Source organism: Phasianus colchicus, chromosome 4, assembly GCF_987193195.1.
Source record: "Phasianus colchicus chromosome 4, bPhaCol1.hap1.1, whole genome shotgun sequence".
Classification (NCBI taxonomy): Eukaryota; Metazoa; Chordata; class Aves; order Galliformes; family Phasianidae; genus Phasianus; species Phasianus colchicus.
The window spans coordinates 7,177,707-7,205,298 of record NC_143439.1 but is presented as its reverse complement, the minus strand read 5'-3'; the positions used below and the strand labels follow the sequence as shown (position 1 = coordinate 7,205,298).

The 27,592-nt window shown below is 43.4% G+C and overlaps 1 protein-coding gene across 5 annotated transcripts in view; it reads right to left on the bottom strand.

Annotated features, from left to right (window-relative positions):
• FBXW7 (F-box and WD repeat domain containing 7) overlaps positions 1 to 27,592 on the bottom strand; it is a 160,047-nt gene that overhangs the window by 18,758 nt on the left and 113,697 nt on the right. For 4 of the 5 annotated variants that reach the window (XM_031588898.2, XM_090138531.1, XM_090138532.1 and 1 more), the window contains 2 exons: positions 8,962 to 9,044; positions 5,834 to 5,975 (listed from right to left, as the gene is read on the bottom strand). In XM_031588898.2, the coding sequence (XP_031444758.2) occupies positions 5,834 to 5,975; positions 8,962 to 9,044 (225 nt within the window). Of the gene's footprint in view, positions 1 to 5,833; positions 5,976 to 8,961; positions 9,045 to 11,266; positions 11,546 to 27,592 lie in introns of those variants that run through there. The other variant, XM_031588899.2, reaches the window with a different exon arrangement.

Genomic DNA, 27,592 nt, shown 5'->3' with positions numbered 1-27,592 from the left:
ACTTCACATTTTGACTAATGGGCACCATAAAATCTGAAGATTTTAATAAGGCGCTCATCTGAGAGCATAGCAGATTAATAGCATCATTTGTAGGAAAAAAAAATGGGAACTGAATATACTGCATGTCTGAAAAGAATGCCTCAAACTCATCTGTGCTCATCATAGAGTTTAGATTTGTTATGTGAAAATAATTTAAGGAAAAAATCATTTCTACAGGGAAAAAAAACAACAACAGCCACTGCTAACTGATTTAGCAACAGAATTAGAGCATGAACAAAGCCTCGAGAGGAGAAAAAATGAGACATCAGTTTTTGAGAGCAAATTCACATTCACATTCTTCAATGTCTTCTGGAGTGACATTTACAAGTAAATTGACGCATGGAAATTATATTGCAGTTATGGTAAGAGGCTAGCTGAAATTTAAAAATAAAGCGCGAGATACCTTAGAATTAAGATTTCTGTTCTAATCTGCCATGTATCTAAGGGCTCTTCTTGCTCACACAAATTCCTGTTCTCTTGAACTAACAATTAACTCTGGTCTCTGCAATACAACACTTGTTTAAAGTTTCTTTCAATAGCAACATTTGCTTCACAGAAGAGTTCTCCATACATTATCTCACCAACTTTCCAACTGTTTGTTTCAGCAACCCCAAGCTTAGCAGCCTTTAGGAACAAACAGTTGGAATCCATCCGAGCTATCGACTGTATTTGAATTTAGGAGAATTAAAAGAAAAAAGGAAAAACAATACCCTGTGCTACTTTCTCATACTGTAAGTTTCCAAGGTCAGCCTACTCTTAATTTATAAGCAGCTATAATAAATTAAGACAAATCAACCTGAATACCGTTGCGCATCGCTGTGGTAAGCATGGATGACAGTTGTGAAGACATTAATAACTTCTCTGTGCACTATCTTAATCTGTAATTCTCCTAAGCTTCTATTTTTAAAATGCAGTGCAGAGCTGAACAGAAAAGAGAACAGAGAAAATACAAGAAGAGGAAAGAGACGCTAATGAATACAAGCAGCACCCACTTTCATCTGTCCAGTCATGGTTATAGGGTGGCTGCAGGCAGCTACCTAAGGCTGTTTGTGAGCTAAGAGCTGCTAAAGTTGTTTACTCTGGGACACTGTCCCCTTAGTCTGTCACATAACCAAAGAGATCCCCAGCTACTGGCTCTAAGGGAAGTTTGGAATGGAAGGATCTGATGAAGTAAGCGTGCCAGAGGAACACAACTACTTCTGATAATGAAGGCAGGACTAAGAAATTGGCCTTTCTGGACCCCAAAGCTTGATCTGCTTGCACAGAACAGCACAAAACTGCAATGAACAGAGCAGGGGAAAAAAAAGAGTTTGTGGCTTTGATGAGGAAAAATGGAAAACAGACAAACAAACAAAAAAAAACCCCAACACAAATAAATGGGCACCAAACATTCTGCAAAATTTCAAACATTTTAGATGACTGAAGAGATCTAAGATATCTGTGTAGCATCCAGACACCTTGGACTTCTACCAGGTGATCCCCTTTGAGATTGAAGATCTTTGTAAAGAATATACATTATCTTTAAAATGCATTGTTTAATTCCTTCATGTACCCCTGGGGCAGGGACTGCTGATCCCAGGGAGTTGAGGACTTGAGATTCCCAAACAAGGAATCCCATCTTTCCCTCAGATCCCCAGGAGGTCTCGTTCCTTCAGCCTCAGCCTTCTGACTGCTCATGCCATCCCTCATTCAGCATGTAGCTACTGCAGCCACAGCACTGCCTACCTAAAAATTGGCCCTTCATCTCTCCTGCGCTCTTGTGCTTAACCCTCTCTTTCCTGTCTTTATCAGGCATGCAAAACAGCTTGATATCAACATAAATATCTCTGCTGCTCCTACAACTTCCACCTCATCCCGCTCGTCTGACTCGCGACTCATCCTTTCACCATCTCCTCCTGTTTCTGCACCTCTGCTGTGAGCTATGCTTTTCTGTCACACAGCCCCAACTTATTAAACTCCAGTTTGCAGCAATTAGATCTTTCTTCTACTATAGGTAACTTAAGGACGCCTATTTTAAACATGTTACGCTGCAGTGCAATCTCAGAGTGCTGTTCTTTGTGGCTGCGTTCTGCTAACGGAGGTGTGCTGTTTCATGCAGACTTGCAGAAAGGGTTTTCCGCGTCCTGCTGCCACTCAGCTCAGGCTAGTTACCGAGCTCCTGCCAGCTCAAAGGTGGTCCTGGCCTCGGTACGCAGAGCACGTGAGCAAAATCCCCTGCAGGAAAGGCCATGCCAGCGAGCAGCCTGTCACAACAGGGGGTCCAGGAGCAAGGGGTGACTGAAACTGAGCCAGGCTGAAGGCTCCCCCAGACGCGCCTGCTCCTGGAGGAGCAGCGACAGCTGTGTACCTGCTGCAGGCTGGCAGTGGCTTCACCCAGAGCTTCTTCCAAAGGGAACCTAACTTGTACGTGCCAGAACTGCTCTGCCACCTGAGCCAAAGGGGTATGAGCAGGGATGACCAGGGCATTGGCTGAAATCCCCACTGCTGCTCCCAACCAAACCGGTATGGGTGAAACAGTCCAAAGCAGCACGTTGCTGCAGTGTGGGTCCTTCCCATTCTGCACATCAACACTGAGACCTTGAACTTGTAACCGTAAAGGAGAAGATGCTGTAATGCTGGCGATGATATCATCTCCACTGCCTGCATCATGTAAGAGGTGGGCTACTCGGCCCCATGCATTTATGTATTCACAAGTGGCACTGGAAGAGTACAGAGTGAAGAATGTAAGGTAATGTGAATTGCAGTGGCTCAGCCAACTCTTTACATGAAGGAAAGAAACAGTACTCTCGCCAGCCAACAATGGCTAGAGGATTTGGGCACTGTTTAAACCACGGAGAAAACAATGTTTCCAATCGGAGGTAGAATAATAGCCTTCACTAGTTACTTAAAACCACCGCCTTTGGAACAACTGCGGCATCGCTACAAATGCCCCGAGATATCTCCAGAAAATTCAAATTTTTTGATCAAGTTACTTAACACTGTAAATATGCAAAGTAGAAATAATGAAGAGAGAAAAACTGAATTTAAGATGTAAAGCAGTACTGTTGCTGACTGAATTTAGCACACAGTTGATCTTTTTCCTTATCGCAAGCAACTTAGTGACTTACAGATATTTCCTGTTCCAAATAAAATAAAAACAAGTCCATTGTAAAAGAAGAAAACTTGTAATATGTTTGGTCGCTGAGCTTTTAAAAATCCTGTAGCAGACATTAAAAAGTCCTGAAGAGTCAGTACAAAACAGAAAAATAAATGGGCCTTTAAGAAATTAAATGGCTCAAACCTATCACAATGCTTTTCTGCTTCTGTTTTCAGACTAACATTCCACTGAAATCAATAAACATCTTCATTTTTAAAGGGAAAGTGCAAGCACACTTCCAACTGTTTCTCCTTTCTGCATTAGTTTTTGTCATTTTCAAAATGAAACACCTAGGTCAACTAAAACGTAACAGCAGCAGTTATGTATAAAAATAAATTTTAAAACCCACAAACTTAGAGGTCATCTTGTTTTCTTAGTATTTGAATTCTTTTGCTTTTAAATTTGACCCCCCTACACTCCTTCCCCAAAGAAGTAAATACAAGAGAGGGACTGAAGGCCAGCATACAGGCCAGGGACCTCCAAGTAACTGAGAATCTCTGCTTACTACTGGTTTCCATGCCAAAGTTTGGTTCATCCTTGAAACAGGACATATGTCCAGCTAATGTGCCCCTGGAAACTTAGGTTTAAAATTAATTGGAAATATATTTTCACATAAAATATGATAGGGCTATTAAACAGGCGTTGGAGGCATAAAGTACCTAAAGAAGCAAGGCCTCCCGTTTCTGTTTCTGAATTGTAAAAGCCTGGCGTTGCAAGAACGATGCTACACGTGCCATTTGATTCTTCTCTCTGGGCAGAGCTACCTCCCCTGACTTGGAGATTGTGCTTTCATCATTTCAACAGGTAAGACTCACCTCCTTCATAAAATTCATGCAGAAAATTAAAAAATAAGAAAATGAGCGTGCTTGGCATGCATGTGACTTTAAAGCCTTTGGGTTGAAAGTGAAGGACTCCCTTTGTGAAAGCAGTACAAACTATCAGTAAGAGCAGCTACTATCAGTGAGTGCTACTAGATGATCCCTAGTTATTAAAGAGAGGCCTCTTTCTCTCAAGAGTCCAAATCAGAACTTGGGAATTACTACAGACAGTAAGTATTTTCAAAAACCAAAAATATCTAATTATTTACTTAATGGAGAGCATCGTTCCTCCGTTACAAAACCAAAAATAACAAGAAACCAATTACAGGCAGACTTTCCATGGGCTTACAGACTTTTCATGATGCTGACTAAACAATAAGTAGCAGTGCTCCTACTGCCACGCATCATCCTGCTCTCAAACATTTCAGCCTTTCACTGCTTTTTTAACAAGTAGCTACTGATAACTGTTGATCTTATCTGAGAAAATGCACACTATGTTCTACACATAAAATAGCTTTCCTTCGCTTAAAAGTTTTATCAGCATGTTAAAATACAACACAGAATTACATTAAGTATCATATCTACAAATTACCATTCAAATACGATTCTTAAGGATTAAAAAGACACCTTTCTATGGACAGTCTTAAAAAAGACACACCATTACAATTACACATGAGCATGAACGATGCATACAAGAACATCTTAATTCCAAACTTCCACTGTTTCATGCAGATCATAAATGTGTAAAAATAAAGAGGGAAAGGAGTTCTCCATTATTATTTTAATGTTCAGCCGTGACAGTGATTGAGATCAATGGTACTATGTGGCAGCATGAATCAAGCCAGAAGCACACTCCCGCCTGCAAAATTGTATGCTCACTACTGTATCTACAACATCGTTGTTCTATCTTTGGAAATGTCTGTTATCATAATTGAAACTATGCCTGCATTAGTTACTTATTCCTTCTGAAAACATTTTTAGAAGTAACAATTTATTAATCAAGATTGGAAGACATAATATTTCTGTTTTTCAAATCATTGACTGGGAGTCATCCCTCCTTAAAAACACATCGCACAGCTGCACAGCAGAGCTCTCTGATGCTCTTCTTGCCCTAGGACAAGCACTGCCCTGCCCCAAGGTGTGTCTGTGTTAATGCACAATGAACTGGCTCAGTTGCTCCCAGTGTGGTGTCACCCAGGTGTCAGCTTCCACTATTCAAGTGTCCCTCATAGCACTGGGTTTTGGTTTCTCTGCTTTTTGGTCACATTAAGTTTTAGACATCGTTGAAGGCTGTTGGAAAGATACAGAGAGCCTCTTTTCACCCTGTTCTCAATGTACGCACGTGTACCAGCTGACACTGTGTTCAGTACTCAAACATCTAAAAAATACACACTGAGTTTCCATTTAACCTATTTTTCCTAAACATTTCTTTCTATTCTTGGAAGACAGCAGACTTGGGATAAATTTAGTGCTATACCTACGCTGAGGCAAACCACGTGCTCCTGCTTGCCAGTCTCCCAGTGAAAATGTCTCCAGCTAGCTTGAGGCCACGGAGGCAGCCGTAACATGCTGGACTGAATTTGCAGAAAATGTGAAAGCATCAAACAGTATGGGCTATTGTATTAAGAAACCAAAGAAGGCAGTATTTTTTGTGAGTTTCTACAGTAACTAGCTAAAATGGGCAGCTGCGTTTCCTTGAAGTTGATGTCCGTTTGTTTTTTCAACAGTACACAAAATCAATGCTGGAAACATTGTGAGATATACAGTGAGGAATGCCTTCACTGAAGCAGCCTTTTGCTTCAGCCATGGAGGTAAGCTGCTTTCTTTAAGTGCGAGTTACCTGAAACATTTTCAGCCATTCTTGAAGGCCTGTGGGTGGCTGTACAGATGTAATGCGGCGGCGCTGCTGCCCCTGGCCATTGGCTGCCCTCAGGTCCCCAAAAGTGGTCGGTGTGGCAGAGCATGGCACCAGCCCTGTGGTACTGGAATACAAAGTGAAAGTTGAGTGTAAAACATTAAGAAAAAAATTAGAGCCTACAGCAGAAAAACAAGCCTAGTACAGAAGTTGCAGCTATTACTTAAATTTTACTTAAAAAACCTTAGACTTCCTGCAATGACAACAACATGAAAACATTCTGTTGGATGCCTGAGGCATCAGTTTCTCTGATGCCTTCTCACCCCTTGCTTCCAAAAATTCATTTACACCACTGCACTACTAATCTGCCAGGGCCAAAAAATGGCTGCTCCATCAACTGCCCACCATGTTCTCATAAAGATGCATGGTCATATATTCCTTTTCTTGCCAGAGGGTTTCTTTTTTCTCTGGGTTGCATTCGTGCCTTCTGGCTTTTCTCAACGTACTGACAGGGATGTAGGGAGCCAGTTAAGAGTCTCATCTGCTTGTAACGTGCTACTGCTGCTTCATCAACAAACAGAAAAATATCTATCATTGGCTTTTAATATGTTTTGTAGACAGAGAGCTATAAGTATCAAACAATTCCACTGCCCTAGTGACTGCAGTTGGCCTTTGAAGTACTCATTAGTGTTTTAAAGTTTGTGTGTTGATGGAGGAGGAACTAAAGGGGGGCTGAAATGAAGGGGAGCTAAAGGCGCTCCCTGAATTACAGTTTGTTTTTTGCAGTCTGACATGTTAAAAAACAGCTCATTCATATTGGATGGGGCTTTATAAAAAAAAAAAAAAAGCTGGGATTAAGCTGCTATTGTAGAAGTCTACTGTAATGCAGCTGACTGAGTTGTCTTTTTTTTTTTCCTAACATAATGTAAAGTATTTTGTTCACAGAATAGCAACATTGTATTCCCTAGCAGGAAATGTGGAACTGTAGGATAGTGTTTTCACAAACATCATAATTCTGAATACAGTTGTGGGACTCCAAAAAAAAAAAAATCCTGTTATTTATGATAAGCCCAACTCTTCAGCAGGTATGAGCTTCAGGGGTTTACTGACATTTCAGTGGCTACAATAATAGCTTCCAATGATGCAAAGCAGGTTCATTTTCACATTTATCTCATCATAATCTACACATTTTTCACTCTTCAGTCTTCCTCGTTTTGAAGGACAATCATAGCATGGTCTACTGTTTACCCAAATAGGTAAAGAAAAGAATGATTTCAATAGGCTTTTTTTTTTTCCCTGCTAATTTTACTGAGTAATAACATAAAGATAATGTGATATAAAAAATACTGTTTCAGAGATCAGGGATCCTCTTAATGGCACTTACTGGCTTCACCTGGTATATGCAAACAAAGTTCATCAGACCTGCCAAGTTAAAGAGCGTCTGATCCCAAGGAAAATGAAAAAGCAGACATAAGAGCCACATTATTTGCCTAAACATTATTACAGAAAATATAATTGAACAGTTTAAGAGAGAGTATAAGATGTTATTTAAGGATTCTTTTATGCCAATAATGACTCAAAATCCAATCGACGACAATGGAATATATATTTCTAAAACAAAATCTGTATTTATAGCCTACTCATGCTCATCACCTGTACAGAGACAGAGCCAAGGCCTATCATTTCAGCTCCAGAATAAGGCTCTTAGCTTTGGCTTATGGTGTACCTGAACAATTACATAGCCTTGAGCCTGCCACAGAAGAACAGGTACACTTTAATTTCTCCTGTGGTAAACTGGTTCTCATTCAAAACCAGGTATTCAAAGCAAAACCTGAAAGTATCTTTCCTTTGACCTGAGATTAAACCGCAAGATTTTTGGTCATACTTTATTTTTTCTGTTTGCTTTCAACCACCTGAAAGGGCCAGCCAGGTTTCTGTGGAAGCTGGGCGAGTGCAGCAGTTCCTTTGAACGTGACAGATACACGTGACAAAAAGCGTTACTTTCCTTGTTCCTGAACTGTTTGCTTTTACATGAGTGCAGAGAATGATGTGCCACATGAAGAACGGGTGGGTGAACAAAAGCACTTTGCTGTGGGAAGAATGGAAAAGCCTGGAGAAGCCATAGCTTGTGAGAGGTAGAGGCTGCAATACGTGCTTCTGGGCAACAAGGCACCGTCTCTCTTTCTCTGCTGCAGTGTTTACATATCAGAAAAGCAACTAGGGAACCTGTTTCCCCATACTGTCCTAACTTCTCCACTCACCACCTGGCAGATCTCTTAAAGGAAGAGATATAAAATACAGGTTACTTCTGAAAGATCTATCAGTTGTTGAATGCTACAATAGCATACTGAGCAAAAATAATGTCTCCAGCCACATTTAGGAGGAGAGCACAATGCTTGTAGATGCTTCTTACAGGGGAAAAAAACGTATAACGGTGTAAATTCAAAACTAACGGGAAGCAGTGCAGCATGAGAGCACAATTGTTATGGCAACTGTGTAGTAAGAGCTGCACTTGTACCACGTGCACCCAGGGCCTCCTCTGCCAGCCCGCCTCTCCTGTTTGGGTCTGACTGGGGTGAGGGGCACACTGTGTGCCATGTGGCACTGGGCAGGAGCACAGCAGCACACCAGAGCCCTCTGTAATTTCACATCATGGATAGCAAGCACACACGTGTTCCCACTAAGATCAGATGGTCTGCTCTGCCTACATAAATTTCCATTCTCTCATTCCCGTTGCCATAGCAAAGTGATACATTTGATCACAGTTTGTAATAGTCTTTAGGTTTATCATTATGTCCCTTTTTAACAGGCTGATTGATTTTATTCCCACGAATGCTTCGGCCCTTGAAAAGTCTCTAAGTAAACGGGCATGCTATATTTAGAATTAGACACAAACCTCAACCGAACAAATGTGCAAGTCTGGCTACTTCATTAGAACTCATCTTCAGTGTAGGTGATTTAAATTAGCTAAGCAACACACAAACACTGATACCACCCTTCCTCTGCTCTGCAGTGCTTTAATGTTAAGAGGAGCAATGACCAGGCTTAGCGATTGGAAAGATGGATACACCCAAGAATCGTGGAACCAGCAGTCTGTTATTGAAATTAATTACCTTGTGTATTCTGAGACTTTGCAGGGTTTCTTCCCCAGAGAGAAAGAACGGACCTCGGAGCCATGGTCCAACTTTCTCTTCATCTGCAAGGCAAGGGAAAAGAGTAACAAGAGGGGTTTAGTGACACGACAGGCCATAGATACACAGATATTTCTCTAAAATTAATCTGTTTCTACTTGTACTCTAGTAGTGGATTTCAACAAAGTTGACGCTCAGAACATCAGTCAAAGCAATGTTTTAGTCTCTGGCTTTAGCTAACAATATTTGATATGTATTTCTATACGGTGCACATACATATAAATGCTGTCTGAGGTCCAAAACTCACTGGAATCACATTCCCTTAATTCCCACATTTCAAATGCTTAAAACTGTGCATAACTCCATGTCGCTTTATTTACTGAATTGGTCCCTCTCTGTTCTCCAGGGAGGGGAGGAGAAATCCTGAACAAACCCCTTTCCCCCCCTATGCCCAGATTCATTACTAAAAGTCACATGCAAATGGTTAAAATCTAGCTAAGCTGTAAGCATTATAAAGCAAATATTCATTGTCAGGCCTAAATAAATTCAAATATATCTTTTATTCCATGCACACTTTTATTTTAAAGTTGTAGTATGACAACATTCATGGAACTGCAGTAAAACCTACCCAGAGAGTAACAGACATTTTCACCAAAAGGGAAAGGATGAAAAGCAGTAAATCTCGCTCCTGAATGTCACCCTCAATTAAATCTGATCAAAACCAAATAATGAGCAGGGCAGCTGCTAACAGGGGAAGCTGGTCTGCAAAAATTACTGGAGAGATGGAAACCAACGAAAGCCATATTTATCCAGTCAGACAAATAAGGATTACTTTCCACGTATTTGGGTAATCTTTAACCGCAGGCTCCTGGACCTAGTGAGATGCTGCTGTGCAGAACAGTTTCTGTGGCTTTTTTTGCTTTAATTTTTGAAGAAGCAATGCACTGGAGCACTTTAGCCAGCAGAAGGATACTGATTGCTGTTCAGATCTCTGAGCTGCAAAACGCATGAACTACCTGTGCAACAACTCAGACTTCAATTCAACATTTTCCTTTTTTTCTTTTTTTTCTTCCTCCCTAAACGTTACGTTTAATATACAGGATTTAAAAGTTAGCATCTTACATATGACTCTGATCTATCTTTTTCAATACTGTGTTAGAGAACATTTATTTAACCATTTCTTACATCAGCACTACAAGCAAAAACAAATCAAAATCCAATCAGGATGGTCCTTTTTTTTTTTTTTTTTTTTTTTTTTTTTTTTTTTTTTTTTTTTTTTTTACTTTCCCTAAACAAACAGCCATTGCAGACGGTGTGGCTGGCGGTTGGTTACGGAGGCAGGAAGCCAGGGAGAGCCGCCCGCACTCCCCGCAGCCGCACACCGCATCCCCGCCGTGCCCACGCGGGACGGCGCAGTGGCACGATGGCAGCGCGGACCAGGACGCCTCGGGCGCTGCCAAACCGCCAGCCTCCCCGCGCTGCTCCAGCGCCTGGGAGGAGCAGCCCCCAGGCTTCCCCTGGAGACGGGCTGCGAGCATCGCCGCAAAACCACCGGTACCGTCTTCCATCGCTATGCCAGGCCACCAGCGTACACGAGAGGCTTTAGCACGGACGGACTTTTCAGAAAGGGCTTTTCGTGGGGAAGGAAACTACCTTTCTGACAGGCTCCTAACGCACCGCCTCTCGGGCTCGCAGCAGAGGGAGACGCGGTTTCCGGGAGCTCACCTCACCGGCACCGAGTACGGAGCCGCAGCACGGCGAGCGGCTACCCAGACTCGCTGCTTCGCGGTAGCAACGGAAACAACGTGCGATTCTTACGCATGGTTCCACGGCCGTTTGCCTAACGATTTCAACGATCTCTTTCTCGCCTTATTTTCCGGCATTTTAAGGAACTTTCCCCTCGGGTCCGCCGCACGGGCAGACTTTCAGCATCTCAGGAGGCGCTACGCAAATACGCGTGAAAACCGTCATTTAGCACATGGAGATGATAAAACTTTCTCCGCAGCCGGGAGCTCCGGCGGCAAGACGCGGCCAGGGAAGGCATTGCTGCAACCGCCAGAGAGGAACTGCGGAAGGGCTGCGTGTCCCCGCGAGCGCGCAGGCGGCCGCCGGGAAGGCGCAGGTCCCTCCGACGCCGTTCGCAACGATAATTGGGATTGCGGTGCTGGAGAAGGGCGGACCGGCGCGGCTCGGCGGGCAGGCGGCATGCAGGCGGCGAGCCGCCCGCCCCGCCGCGTCCCTGCGCACTGCAGCCCTCGGGCGGGGACGCGCGGCGCGGGGTACTCACTTTGTAGAAGATCATCTTGAGGGTGCCGTAGAAGCCCATGGTGTCGACGCGCTTTCCCTTCCGCGCCCGGCGGCCGGGCAGGCGCTGGCAGTACAGCCCCTTCTCCGGCAGGTAGCTCACCGCCTCCCGCCCCGACATGCTCGGCCGCAGCGGCGGCGGCGGCGGGCACTAGGGCGGCTCGACTCGACTCGGCACGGCAGCGCTCGGCCCGATGCTGCGCGGCGCGGAGCCGGCTCCCTCCCGTCTCCCCTCCCTCCCTTCCCCCGGCGCCCGCCCCGTCCCTCCTCCCGCCGTCCCTCCTCCCTCCGCCCGCCCCCGCAGCCGCCTTGCCGCGGCACTGCGGGCCGGGAGCCCCGCGCCCGCCGCCCCTCCCCGCGCCGTCGGGGCCTTCCCCCGAGCCCGGCCCCGCGGGGCTCCCGGCGGCGGCGAGCGAGCTCGTTCCCACTAATGATAATGAGCCCGCCGCCCCCGGCTCGGCCGCCGCTCTGACATAGCTGCCTGCCGCGGACACCAATTAGTCCTTCAAAAGTGCGGTTAATTTTAGAATTATTCGAAACGCGCTACAGTTTGTCGGGGGGGGGGGGGGGGGAGGGGGCGAGGGATGAAAAAAAAATGCAAAAATACCCTCTACCGGCTAACAATAGACCTGACTGGCTTGGAAGAGGCCGGAGGTGCACCAGCCGCATCCAACAATTGTGTAACGCGGGCTGAATCGCGAGGGGCCGCGCGGCGCCGAGGCCGCGGAAGGCAGCGCCGGTGCGGCTTCCCAGGCACATCGCACCGCCCCTGCAGCGCCCCGCACCGCCCCGGGGGTGGGGAGACGGACGCCCGGCTGCGGGAGCCCTCGGGGAGCGCACACCTGTTACCGAGCGCTCGCCGCACGGCCACGCACCTGCGAGCCCCTACGCTCCTACTCAAGGGTAAGGAAGTTGTCGGGCCGCGGGTGGGTTCTAGGCTACCTGCAAGCGGCACAGCGGGCAGGCAGCTGGGGGCGGCTGAGTTTCTGAAATGATACATTCCATCTCCTGCAGTTTTCCCCTCGGCCTGGTTGCTGTTCTGCAAAGTTTTCTGCCCGAGTGCTAAAAACAAAACGGTGCAGAGTAGCCCTGGAACAGGAGCTGAAGGCGCAGCGCTGCCCGCACTGCAGTTGGGGCTGCTCAGCTGCCTCGTGTGCCAAACACGGAGCTTGAGCCTGTTGGCCTGAGGGGAAACCATCTTCTCCATCACACAAAATACTATGAAAAGTAGAGCAAACCATGTATCTAACGGAGAGGAATTGCCTTCTGTGAGATCCTCTAGCCTACTCATCAGTACTTAAAAAAAATCTCATCTGTACTAAGACTTTATTACAGCTCAGTGTGCTCGCTGGGTGTTGGCACGCAGCACACCAGGCGCTGCTTCTGCAGTCCTACCCATCTCCCAGCCGACGCAGAGTCCTCAGCCCATTCCATCTCCCACTGAAAATGGCTCTGCCCATCAAATCTCAGCATTTACGCCGCCATCCATTAAACTGCAGTGCTGTATATTTTATGAGAACAAAATGGTCCTGAGTTGACTTCATACTTCAGATATGGAGAGCTGTACACATCCCTAGAGACTATTACCGTCTTCCTTTGCTCGCACATCACACGCAAAAGGGAAGGAAAAAGCCATAGGCTGCACATACACATTAAATAATCACAGGAAGCAAATTAATACTCAAATCATCAGAGAACGAAAGCAGAGAGCATTACTGCTCTGGGGATGTGGAAGTACTTCATCCACAGGCACCGCCAACACGCTGCACCAGGATCCTGCCCGCCTCTCTGTGTCCCCCGCCCTGCAGTGAGGGCAGGACACCCTGTGAGCAGCCTCTCCCCACCCCACAACAAGCATGACCTGACCCGTAAGAGGGTTCCTCCTTGAACAGAATGCTTCGAGATAAGCAATGAGTTGAATGATAATTAGAAATTACTGTTTTTCTCCCTTACGGAGTACGGATGTTGCCGATTCCTTCTCTTTTGAGAAGGATTGGCAGATATTCTCTCGTGGTAAGAATCCTACTGACTGAATCGCTCATCTCACCTCAGCCAGGACCACGCAGTAACCCCAGCAACCACCTGCCTGTGGTGGAAAGCCTGGTGCATCAGACAGCTACGTGCACAGAAGAGTTGGAGTTCTGATGTTAGAGGTAGCCCTGACAGATTTTGACATGTTAATGGTAACTGCCTTTCATCAAGCAGCCCACCTTTCTCAGAGCAAAAATCAAACACTGATATGGATCTCAAGGAATATTTTCCCCTACAGCGTTACCACTCTTGACTGTCCACCACCAACACATTGCCATCTGCCTGATGGTGAGGCTGGCAGCCCGTGGCACAGTGACACTCCACTTGGGTGCCCGCTCCTCCCCAGAGTGCCAACCCACCACCTCGGCAGAGTTCAGCGTTGGGAACACGCCATGACATCAGTCATATGGAACAGCACAAGAAATGACTGAAGGCCTTGAGTAAGTTGAGAACTGACCAAACCGCGAGGACCGCGCAGCGATGCAGGGCACAGCAGCTCCACTCTGCACCACCTTAGAAAATGTAATAGCGGACAACTGAGCCGCTGACCCTCAGATGCTTCTGGGAACCCAACAGCAAGTAGCAGGGATGATGCATCCATTTATATCTTTACTGACATTTGCAATAATCTTTACTGCGGTAACTTAATACGCTCTAAGCATACTTAATGGTATCGAGTAAATGCTCATCGCAAATTAACATACAGCGAGGCTAACTGGACTTCATAAAACAATTTCAGAAAATACATCAAAAGTTGCTGTGTTTCTCTACTTCACGTACGTTCAATTTCAAAGGCTGCTTTTATTTTGCTACAGCTAAAGATAATTTGTCAATTTCCTAAAACCCCAATATAATTGTGACACTGAGATAAATGCCCACGCCAAAACAACATAGTTTCCACTGGACACAAGTTCCAGCCTTATTTCCCATCATACTGCCAGCTCTTAATTAATAAATATTCACATCATCCAATTCTTTTCCTGTTGGCAACATTTCTAGCACCTTTACCAGTCTGTCATGTGGCATGCTGTAATTAAGATCGTCTATTACTTCTAATGAAAGACCAGAATGAATTACAGAAATCACCCGCAGAGCTATATAATCCCCAGAAGAACAGAGATTATAATGCAACAGGCCAAAGAAACAACCTTTTTGGATTTTGGGTTGGAGAAACATTTTGGAGCGAAGAGTTCTGGCTGTAGCAATGGACAGTTGGCATTCTGGGAGGACGCCGGTGCTCCAACCAGCAAACGCAAAACACGTCTGTGTGCATAATTGGCATTTCACATACACATATGTGCCTTCTGCACACAGAATGCGCGCAGGAGGAACTGCGGAGCAATATGGTTTGGTATCTCCATTAATATTGGTAAATGCATCATTCAAGACAGTGCCAGAAGGGATTCTGTGTACTCGGCACATTTAGCAGACATTTAGCAGACTGCCTCCTTTAGAGATATTTCAGAGGGATTTTTGTGTGGTGTCTAATAAGATTGCTTTTTTTTTTTTCTACCCCGGAAAACCGAATGCCCTAATCAAGAGGGGCCAGCCCTCGGCTGCGTATGATTTAACCCAGAGACAGCAACAAGGACCCAGGAAAGACAGTCAGGCTTAGTTATTTTCCCTTTTTCAGATTTGAAGCAGCCTAGGTTTTAAGCACTTCCCTTCTGCTCCGTAATCGAATTAGGGCAGCTGCAGCACTCGGCACTTTGTCTTCTATATTTGACCTCTCCATCCGACCACATACTTCATTTAATTTGCCAAATGCTCCCATTCAGGCAAGAATCCGGCCCCACAGAGAGGTACTTCTGCCATCTGCTTGAGACATTTAACTGCAGCTTGGGCTCTTATACACGTAGGTGTGCTGTACTATGCTCCCCACTCAGTCAATGCGAAAGGCAGATGCTACAAGTCTGACTCGTGTGAAATCCTGACAGAGGAGGGCAAAAATCCCACCCTATACTAAATGTTAAACATGCACAAAGTAATTCCTCTACAAAAGGGCACTGCTATTATTGTCAGACGTTTAATTTTTTTAATGCACTATGAGATGGGCCAACGGGAACTTGGAAAGCCAATGTTTTTGTGGTTTCTCCCAGTTCAGTGAAGGCCAGGCAGACCTTACAGCTGTCACTGATCTAAGATGTATTAGTGGGCATCCTAAGCGCTGAGCAGGAGCGATTTTAAGGTTAAACTCCGTATCTGTAAGTGGAGCAAGATGCATGTTTCAGGTTGCTGATGAGTTCAAGAAAATATTTGGATACCCAGCAAAGTGAAAGGATGCAGCATAGGCTTATAACAAAATTTACCACGCCTCTGTCACCAAACCATTTGCATAGAATGTGTAATTACAGTAACAATGTGACAGCACAGACTTAGAGAAATGAATGTAAGCGTGCAAGTTTGTGATCAACAGCAAGAAGAAAATGGACCTCAACTCCCTGAAATGCAGTTCAGATGGAGAAATTAATAATCCATTTACTCATAATTTCAGCAGGATGCTCAGCAAAGATCATACTGACATGTATGCCTCAACAGAGATACAGGCAAATTCGAGCTCATGATCTCATGCCATGCAAACCCAATCACTAGAATACTGACCAGTAATTCACACTTGCAGAACTGAAGGACTTGAAGTTTGAAAAGAAGCAAATGAGGCAGGAGGCACAATGAAAAACAGCACAAAGCCTTCAAAGGCTTACTTAAATGCAGCAGCAAGGACATCACAAAGTGTAATAGGTGTTACTAAGTTGTTTTACTAATTGCATAATGTTTCTTGGCAAAGTATTTCTAAAAACTGCTATCAAACTCAAGTTTTCCATGTTAATATTATTTATTTCTACATAAAGTAAGGTACCGTAGTTCCTAAAGCTGTAAACAGCCTTTACGTTTTCAGCCTTTTTCCCCCAAGGAAGGAAAAAGGCATAGATAACAACTGAATATTAGATCAATATTTATTAATAAATCCTGATTTTATGAGAGTAGTATGAACTTTATAAATACCACTTTCAAAGGTGTTCTATCTTTGGCAGACATTTCGCATAAACCATTCCCTTTTAACATTTGCCTTTAAAAATAATTTAAGTTTTAAATATTCTGTGATAGGATTCAAAAGGCATACTAGCTAATGGCCACAAAAATAGCTTTGAGAAGGATTTATACATGAAGCGTATGGAACAGACTTCATCATTAGATATTTAGAATAAACTTCAAATTACATTTCAAGATCAATGAGACTGCAAAGACAGGCTTAATGTAATAAAGCATCCCCACGTCTCCAGCAGAGCAGAACTCCCCTCTGAAGGTCATTTGTCCTGTCCTCTGCATTGGTTGGGCACAGAACTTGAAACATCTGCTTAGATTATTGGAAAGTACTACAGCCACAGCTGTCACACATCCATTTGCTGAGGGGACATTTGCACACACTGTTTCCTGGTGACACCACCAGCTCAGGATGTTCCAGCATCACCTGTGCATGGAACATCCACATTCCCGTATGGCACTCACCCTTGTGTTCCTGCAGACACAAACATCTGTAGGAATGCTCTGCAAACTGGGTGAGCTCACACAGACTGAAGGGAAGAGCTTTTAAAGTTCATTCCTCCTTTTTTTTTTTCTCCTTTTAAGCCTGTTATAGTTTAGTCTTCCACCATGTCTCGACAAATGATGAAGCTAGCAGGAGCGAGCAAGCAAGCAATACACAGGCACAGAGAACAAACTTTGTGAGCCAAATACACCACTGAGAAAAGGCATGCGGAACTGCAACTCGCGTGTCCCATGCTGAGGCCATAAGCCTATTATACACACCTACAGGCACTGCTCTCTCTGCTATAGCTGGACATGCATTTAAGTCAGCACAGGCACTTAGAAGGAGCCATCCTCGTGCCTACAGCTGCCCTTGGCCATCCACTTCCATGCTGGCACCCCCCTGCAGCAGGCAGTGTGTGGCTGTGCAGTGAAGCAGGGTGGCAGCTGGCCTGGGACAGTTGTGGGGGCTGTTCTGCCCCAGGTCAGCTACAGCACGCAATCGCCCAACTACGATCCTGGGTGACAAGGTAAGGGACTGCAGTTTAGGCTTTATCCTCCCAGAAAAGGGGGCTGTGTTGTTACCAAGGAGCAACTCCGTTGCGTTAAAAAAACATACTTAAGCCTCTATCAAATAAAAATGGACACAAAAGCATTAGGGTTTTCCCACAAAACAAGCACAACAAGGTGAACTGCAGGATGGGGGTAGAATGTCAACCTTCCTTAAACATGTCATGTTAAAACTCCAGGGAGCTAGTCTCATTAGAACTGTGTATTATTTCACTGGAAAGCAAAACAAGACGTTTTCTTCCCACAGCCTTTTCTTTCCTAGTTAAAGAAAAAGATAGATGAAAAAAATATCAGTGGAGCTAGGCTTCATAAGGCTTTTAGTTCCCTGTGACAGCAACTGCATGCAACTTACCTACGCAGAAGTGTCGTATGCTTTGTTTTAAAACTGGGAAAACTCTCACATAAAAGATTTTTCATAACACATACTGCAAGAAGCAGAATTAAGGTCACTAATGCAGCCTGCACTTTCACATGCCCACCTGCTTTCTGCACAATGGGAACATTATGAGTTTTTTTCTTGTGTTTTGCCTCTACAGAACATTAGCACATTTTTCATTTTTCAAAGGAAGAAGGAGGTACTGCACATAATGCAACCTGCAAAACATTCGCTAATGGCAGCAGATCTCAAGAACTGCATCTTCATTCATTGTACTTCTATTAAAGTTAACTGTAATCTATTTATTATATCATTAAACTTAATATATTGCAAGATGAATTCTATTTATAGACGCAGTAATAGCCGCGTTAATCACTCAAGTTCACATTGAGCAGGCTGTGGCGCGATGCAGCGGCAGTCGTGACAGCGAGCAGAAGCAGGTGGCCCCAGCCCAGCCACAAAGCCTGATGCTGCCCTGCAGCACCGTGCAGCCCTCACCAGCCCCGCTGGGTCCCACCTGCAGTTGGGATCAGGAGCAGCACTGAACACGGGCAGCCACCTGGGCTCCGGGCGTGAGGCTTGGGGCACCGCAAAGGCAGCAGCCTGTGCCTCACCGAGCGGGCATTCATCTAGTCATTTTCTACAATATCACCCCCGGGCTCCATTTTTAATAATTTTTATATGACCGTTATAATCATTTCACAGATTCTGCCGATGCTGAATGCCCCAGATGTAGTCCATAAAGTTAGAAAAACATGTGCCTGAGACATTAAATCCCATCTCCTATGCACAAACCCTTCTTGCTGACAAATGTACCACAATCACAACACTAAAAAAAAACCCAAAAAACAACAGGGATGAGTTCCTTTTTTTCAACATTTCAGCAACAGAATGGGGTTGGTTTTGTTTGTTTGTATTGATAAGAATGATTCCAATTAAAGGAATGTGCATTCCTGCCTTTGATCAGCAGCAGCTCGAGCACTTTCAGTCAAATATGAGCAAGTCAGGAAAATCACCTTTGCACAAAAAAGAGGTCTGCCTGGACTTTGGGGGGGGATTTCCAAAAACATCTCTGCTTTGCACTGAATGCAAACAGAGCACTGGTATCTACTGTCCATTGTCTGCTATGTTTCCTATTTTTGTTTTCATGGAAAATAGCTTAATTTTGATTGCCAAGGGAAGCATTTACTTATCTGGCATCATGTGAAGAAATCTATTTACTAAACAGTTCCTGACCCTCATCTGAGCTCTGTGAGAATGATAAGGGGTTAGTGGGGAGCCCCCTTCTACTGGCAGAAGAATTCCGAGAATTACAGATTGTACCAGAGGATTTTAGGAAGAATTTGAAGAATAAACTACTAAAAATGTCAAGTTTATTTTCCTGACTGCATTACCTACAGACAGTATAAAGATTACAAAACCAAACATTCATGAGAGCTGGAGACACAGATGTGAGATACTTTCGGTTCTAAGAAGCTGCTTGCTAAGACAGCCCTGGGCATGGTGCATGCTTAATAAGACACAGAATCTGTGGAATAAAGGTGTTTGATTCATTTAAGATACATCGTTACGCAAGTGCCTCAAGTGCACAAAGGCAAACTTGCAAATACTTTCGGCAAGGCATCCTGCAGGATTTTATAACGTAGAAGTTCTCCCCCTTATCACCTGGTACCAGTGACTCCCCATTTTCTTTGCAGTGGTGTGGGACAGCGTGAGCCCCCACAGCCTGCTGCCAGCCCCTGGGTAGCACTGCAGTGGGATGCTGCCGCCTTCCTTGTCAGTTCTGAGTGCAAGGCTTTATGCTCATGATTACCCTATACAGTGCCCAAGCATCATGAAGGGTGTGTCAGGGCTGCAGGACAAGTAAAACATTTGATTCCTCACAGCCTGAAGCATCTCTGGTACATGTAAATTGCTTTTCTACACACAGCTGTAACACCCAGTAGGCCATACTGGGAAGCATCACCTGCGTTGTTTAGAAAGGTGACACGTACATCGCACCTGCTTGAGTCAACATCTCTCCTGGGCATGGCTGAGCAGAGGGAACACCTTCCTGCAGCCTCCTGACGCTTGGCCATGGCAACCTGGGGCCTCCCTGGGTTGGTTTCTTGCCAAGTGCATTCTTCGGGTTGTGGGAATCGATAGCAAACCCCTGCAGAACAGAAAGGCATGCCAAGCATGCCGGGGTCACACCAGGCTCTTTGAAGTCTCCCTAACCCACTGTCATTAACCTTACACGGTGCCATTTTGCATCAGAAGGGAGCTAAGCAGGCTAGGAAACCTGCCCTAGCCCAAGCTACAGAAACTGTTCCTTGAACAGGTGCTTGAAGTCTAGATACCAGATAGCACACTCGTCTGCCTCTACAAGAAACACAGCGCTGCATAATTAAGGGTAAGCAGTCTCTCATCCAGAAGAAAGGGCTGAGAATTGTTAAACAATGTTTTTTTGCACAGAATCTAGCACTACTTAACATTAGGGATAAATACTTCTATAGTCAGGCCAGAACTGGTATTGATAACAGAATCTCACGTAAATGCAAAAGGTATGAAATCAGGTGGCATGTTTTGTGGTATTTTAATGATATTTCTAAGAAGCAATACCTAGGTAGTCTAAAAACTACAGCATATAAGAAAAAATGTTCACAGCTCGCCATCGTGGTCCAAGCTTCTTTTAGAAAATCATTTTCTTCAGTAAAAGCTTATGCTGCATTTATCAAGCTATAATAATTACACTTCAATTATAAAAAGCTACTCAAATAACTTGTTTCTACTACAACAGAAGCTGCATGCTGCAACCTCTCCATATTACCATTTCTCAGAAACTTCTGACAACTTGTCAGGTCAGTGTGATGCAACTGAAGAGCTCCCTACACCAAACCCATTCACTGCAGGATGAACAGCAAATGGGTTATCTAAACTGCAAGTTTCAAAACCCAGGAATTTCTATATTTATAGACAGGATGGAGTAAATTAGAGATTCCAGCAATACTTGGCTTTCATTTGCAACCACAAAATTAGATGGCAACCAGGATTTTAAAAAAGAAAGAAATGAAACTAATGAAATAGTACAAAGCAAAACATCTAAGAATATAGGAACAGCCTAAGTCACCAGCGTGATAGGCTGTGAGAGGAAAGCTTATTCTTGGCATCTTAAAGAAAGGTACAAAATATTACGAACTGTTACTTGAAATTAGTGCATGAGAAGGATTAAAGATACTGCAGCAAAGCCTGTGCACAAGCATATCCTACTTCCTATTCCTTCTCTTCTACTGAAAGCAGTTGCTAAAGCATGTGACTAGCTCTAAGATTGCTCAAGTTATGCCAGAGATTTTCTGACCAAACTCTAGGGGTTTTTTGTTCACCTTCCTTTTATCACTGTATTTCATTTCTAATATTCAACCCATGTCAAACTGGCTTATGTATGCCAACCTTCCTCACAGAAATGGAAAAAGAAACCCTGCTACATATATCACACGCCTGCTGATGTTCCAGGGAAAGACAGGATGAAAGTGGAAAACATTTAGGAATATTTGAATTAAAAGAAAAATCTGGGAAGAACTAATTTCCTGCATGTATAAATATGTTTCCCCATTAAAATTTGATAAAAACAGTCTTAATGGAATACTGCAACCTCATTCACGCTTTTGCATAAAGTGATCTGAACTGGCAAGAACAAAGTTTAAATACACTTCTTCCCCACTAACTGTCCACAGCTTTTTTTATGGCCTGCAGGGACCGGTATGACTCATGCCTATGCTGTTCTTCAAACACTCTATTTTAAAATGCAGATTTTTTCCACTAGTCTATTGTGCCATACAAGTAACTGCAAACTGCAAGAAACTAAAATTAGAAGACAGACCACTATTGCCAGGGGGATTAGAAACTCTTAGGCTGCGTTGATTCAAAAAGCCAAACTGGTTGACCACTATGAGGGAATCTTTTATGTTGGCTTCTGCTACATTTCTGGCAAACTTCATTTGAAGTCTCTTTTGGCTATAAATTATTTTAAATCCGTGTATTTGGGAACAGAGAATTGTTTCCGGATTTCTGAAACGCTGCTCTGAGTAACCTTATTTTCTCAAATGTCACCCAAAAAAATCCAAAAACCAAAACTGTAGTGTGACACTCTTTTCATGTGCTTCACAAAAAGCCTACTAACTTTTACTGATTCTGACTAACAAAAACTTTGGCAGAAAGCTGATTTAAAGAAATAGTCAGTCTTGAGTTTGGACTGAGCAATCAACCTGCCAAACTGCAGAAGAAACTAACCATGCCTGTAATGTAGAGCAGCATTTTAGGTATGGGAGGCTGCTAGGTTAAAAGCTAGAACAATAAGATAACCTTCAACTGAAGACACAGATGTCAGTCTCCTTATCAGTAAGCTCCTTCAAAGAGCCATCTGAAATTTTCTTCCTTTCAGACAGACAGCCCTAAGATTTGTGGCAAGATGTGTGGGCTACAGTCAGAAGTCACCATATAGCTGTTCTCAAAGCAGTATCTTCCTAACAGAAAAAGTGGGTAGGCTTTGCGCTTCTTTGTGCAAAAGACAGAGGGGAAAAAAAATGCTTAGTACTTGATTTGCCATGTCACAGAGGACAGTCAAATGTTTCCTACCAGGTGAGAATATCAAGAAGGAAGAACATTTACACTGACTGGAATTCGTGCACTTCCCTGCTAATAACTATTTACATTGCTACATCGTGTGCGTCTAGCTGAATAACAGATTTTTTTCTCTTTCACCAGGTGGACAGCTGGCAGATGAGTTGCACTCTGAAAAGAGCTGGAGAAATGTGTGTAGTGAGCTGCGATCGCTGTTCAGTATTACACACTAAATGTCGAAAAGAAAAAAGAGGAAGAGTCAGCACAGAGTCTACACCGATCTAAAACACAGGTCAACAGTTCTAAGACACTGAAAATCCAATTCATTTCCCATTTCCAACCTTCAGGGGACATCTATTACAACCTGAAAGGTATCCGATTCAAAGAGCTGTGATCCTAAAGCTGTTCTCCAAGCAGAGGCAGGGTACACCAAGGTTAAAGAGATGGCTGTAGCAAAAGAAATCTCATCTCAGAAGGAAAAAAAAAAAAAAGTGAGAAAAACCATCAGAGTAGCCACCCCCACTCCCCATCCCTATATGCTTTTTTTTTTTTATTGCAGCAGAAAGCAGAATTCCAACTTACAAGTTTAGCAGATGCACAAGAAAGATATAAGAAAACCAGGATAGCAGCCTGAGGAGTATTCATACAGACTGTGAGAACAACCAGCAGATTGAATTCAAGCCTCTCTCTTTGAAACCACTTTCTTTATCTACATCTGGCAGTTAGTATTTGTTTAGTTTTATCTCCATCTATATATACAAATAAGCAAAGTATCTTCAGCTTCTCAGGAGAACTCGTCCTCAAGCATACACAACACTTTCAGAAATACAAGCCAGTGGTTAAAACAAAGTAAATCTTTTCTCTCTGCTAGAGATACACTGCCTGCTCCTCTAGAGCTGCACCTATCATCTGATTTTGCAGACTGACCTATGAACAAGCCCCAGCAACCAGCCAGCTGACAGAGTCAAGAAGTGTTTTGAGAGGTGTTTGAAATTATATGGACCAAGGCTGGGCCCCTGCTATGGATCTGGCTTATGCTCTGTACCAGGAGTCTGAAAAGCATTGTCTACATCACAGCAAATGTGATCCTGCCCAAAGAAAACCCCAGCCTGAAAGAATTTATCAACTGATTCTTTCCAGACAACGCAAGAATTTCAGGAATGCAAATTAGCTTTCTATCTCTGACAGGTCTTTCTAAACCATCTACCAGTTCTTCCAGCTTTTCATCTCCCCAAAACAAAATCACCACCCTCAGAAATACTCTGGAAGAGCATATGGGAAAGAATAAATTTCCTTGTACTCAGATGTTAAGCACTAAGTACACCCCCCTCCCCAAACCAGCATTACAGCCTTCAAAATGTTTTTAACTGAAAGGAAAAAGAGGAGCAGCTTGCAGTGGTTTCCATATAATGCAATTATACAACCTTCTGTCTGTATGGGTGCCAGCACTAAATTGCATTATTCCTATCGAAGCCTTTGGAATTGAGGTGAGAATATTATCTTGATCTGCATTAAACTAATAACAGAATTGAGTATATTTGCTTCTTTATGTTTAACTAATTTTAGGAACCTCCTATTACATTTGTTGGCACTTTTGGGGAACAATCTTGAAACTAGAAGAGAACAGACAGCTCAATGTGTATAATAAGGGCTTGTCAAATAGCATCAATATTCCCCAGTAGTAAAGTTGCCTGTTCAAAGAACGACTTTGAGATGCAGGAAAGATTCCAGCTTACTGGGACCAAATGGAGTCGGAGGCCCACAGGCTGACGGTTTAACCAGGCTACAGCAGCCAAAGACTAAAACTTGGCTGGAAAGCAGACAGTTTCATGATACCATTTCCACCTTTGCATTGTAAAAAAACGCCCTGGGGCAACAGCTGAGAACTGCAAGTTTCCATATCAGCACCTCTTTACAGACCAGAAAGGGTGACTTTGGGCTCTGTCAGTAGAAAATTGCAGAGAAAAATCTTTGAGAAAAGAAGGTTACTGTGATTTTCATAGTTTAAAACTCATTTTCAAAGCTAAGGGAAGGTGACAATAAACAGCTAAACATGTTTTACATCAAGAACAATCCTAGAGCAGAGGTCTGCCTACCCTGGAAGTGTTCCCATGTCATCTACCACCTCCTAATGAAAAATACACATTTCTCTACTAATCACCTTCACTCTAACACAGTGACTTTCATAAACCAAGTAGTCAAAAACAACTCTTGACACAAAAAAGACATGGGCATATCCTCTTTTGGAGACAGCTTTACCAGAAGAAGAGAATGCAATTTCCTCCTTAACCTAGTTCAATCAGTAAGCTAGGTTGGTTTATACAACTATATATAGTAGCAGATCTTTGGCAATAAATGCTTTTTTTTTTTTTTTTGCTCAAACTTGCTAGGAAGTGATGATCTGAGCAACTTAACTGACAGATCTGAAACAGCAGCAGCAGTCTGTTGGCAGGGTGCACAACAAATACCTGGAAGTAGCCTGAAGGGTGGCAGTTTATTCAGCCAACAGAGCTGGGTTGGAAGAAGACATGTTCACAGAACCAACTGGACAGATTCAGAGGAGCCAAAAAAGACACTTGATTCCCTATTGGTAGGATAAGCAATCAGAGCTAACCAGGAACTTGTGGTGCTGCTTAATTTTAACCCAGATCATATATATAATCCCATATATGTGCTGCCTTAAACACGGAACCTTTTCTCTCCTGAATCTGGTATCTTAACTTTAGAGGCTGGCTTTCTTTGAGAAAGCCTTGACATAATCCGACATCAAAAGACTTCTAAGAAAGCACAGCTGGGTTGCTATTTATTGTGGCAGTTACAGGACCTTCTCCTGTACTGGCTGTTCCCAATTCACTGGCACATATGAAAATCTATCATGTCAGGGCAGACGAAGGAATCTGCTCTGCAAGTGCTTTGTACAGATAGATACACAGGTAGCACTACTAGAACATATTTCATTTATTCAGTTCAAAAAACAACTTAGTTTAGTAAAAAAGTCTTTGGTCTACTTATTCTTTTATTTTTTTTGAAAAAGTTCCAAATTCTGTTTCTAGTACTGCTGCATGCGACTTTTACCACCAGTTCACAGGACAGATACACAAGAGAACTATATTCTGTTGAGAATTACATATTAGTGAACACAGTCAGGGTCAGCACTTAGCTAACAGCAATCAGCCTTGGTGAAGCCTTGGACTGGTGGTCCCCTGCTTTCAATTTAGGAGGCAGGCTAGAGAAGCAGCACAAGGATTAATACATATCAAAAGCTGAAGGATAAGCTTTTCCAGAGACCCTGATACGTGTGCTGGCTACCCATGTGTTCTGAAACTCAAACCACAATGATTTTCCTATTATTGCTTAGGCCAAACAAATGAAGCCTGCATTTCCATTCTGCAGGCATAAAATGATACACCAGAGAAACAAAATCTATTAACTTCTTACAGATTTGTTTGAGAGGTGGTTTTGGTTTCACCAGATGAAAGTTTTCCTGTCAAGATCTGAGTCATTCTGCTCATATATTACTCCTTACAAGCATTTGCACCAACTTTAAATTTGAGAACCAACTGATTTTTGTTATGAGAGGTATAATCAGAACTCACTGACGTAACACCTGCAAGTCTCAAATCAAAGGCAGGCCTTGCACTGCAGCACCAGCTCACAAGATCATTTCACTACAGAGCCTTTTCTCCCAGCTGTACTGGCAGCAGCCAAACCTCCCTAGGACAGGGCGACCCGCATGCCAAGACATCTGTGTTACTTCTGCATCCTCAAGCAGCAGTTCCCACCCTGCCCCAGATGTTAGCAGGCTCACCTCAGCTGTTACCCACTGACCCTTTCCTCCACAGCCCTCTGTACCCACCAACAGAGCAGCTCCCATGCAAATATCCCTACTACTACTGCTCAAGTCAAACAAGGCAGGCTGGCAGAGCCTTACTAGTTAAAAACATCCATTTCACTTAAAAATTTTGCCAGCAGATTTGAGAAAGCATTTCCCTAAAAAAAAAAAAAAAAAGAGGTTGTGATCAGCTTACCCAGGCAATAACCTACAGACTTAGGGAGGTGTTTATGAATGACTGCGATGGTGCAGACTAAGCCCCTGGATTTTGCAGAGATGCAGCTGAGGAGCATCAGTGTTTTCTTTCTACCAGTCATGCTGTGAGAGCAGAGCATCCACAAGCAGCTGGAAGAAATATTACATTAAGTTGCTATAGCATCTTGTTAAGAAGAGATCTGAGCTCTTTGCCAACCAAAGTGCCTTTCCCACAGCTTAGCTGTAACCTAACGACGGGTTTGGTTAGTGTACAGGTAGCAGGTAAGAAGTGGGACTCTGAGACATGAGCCCTTGTGGCTACATCAGCAAAACTGTTATGCCAATGATCCTTTCTATGAAAAGGACCTTTGCAGAATTGATCATACTTGCAGCCTTCTTACGTAATCATAAAATTGTTTTACTATTATAAAGGCACACTCATCATCCACAAGTTTGCACCTAAGTTGTGACAGATGACCTCTGAATACGTCATGAGAAATAATATGGTGGGCTACAAACTTAGACCACACTTTGGCATAAAGATACCAAAAAGACACCAAAAACTTAAAGCCTAGTCAGCTTCAGGACATCTACAAGCTGACTTAAAGGATGCCTCTAAAGGCTGTATCTGCAAGCTTTTTCAGAAATCCACTCATACGAAAGTCTGCAATCCTAGGAGGGAGAGTTGAAATGTACAAAAAGGTACAAAGCAAAAGACACCAGAAAGAATATATAAATGTTTTTAAATTCTTGTTTGAATACCTGATTTTTATTTTTTATTTTAGAATCTGGCTTAGTGGCCAATTACAGGCAATTCTTCTCCCACCTGTTTAACAAGGTCTTAACAATAAACCAATTAAGTCTTAAGTTGCTGCAGACCTGACATGAAAAATTACTTACTTGAACACAGCAGGTTAATTTGATTAATCCTTTTATCAGTAAAAACATGGGCTTCTTTAAACACTGGGTTTTCTTGTTTGTTTGTTTTTTGTTTGTTTGTTTTTAAAGATGACAGAGCTCTCTTATTCCATAAAAGATTTCCGAGAGTAAACAATTCCTATACTTGTTGTCAGCCTACATGATATGAATTCAAGCATTATTACTTATGTTTCTTTTGTTTCAAAAACAAGCTGGAACTTTTCTCAGAGCACCCAAAGCTATAAAGACAAACAAGAATTGGG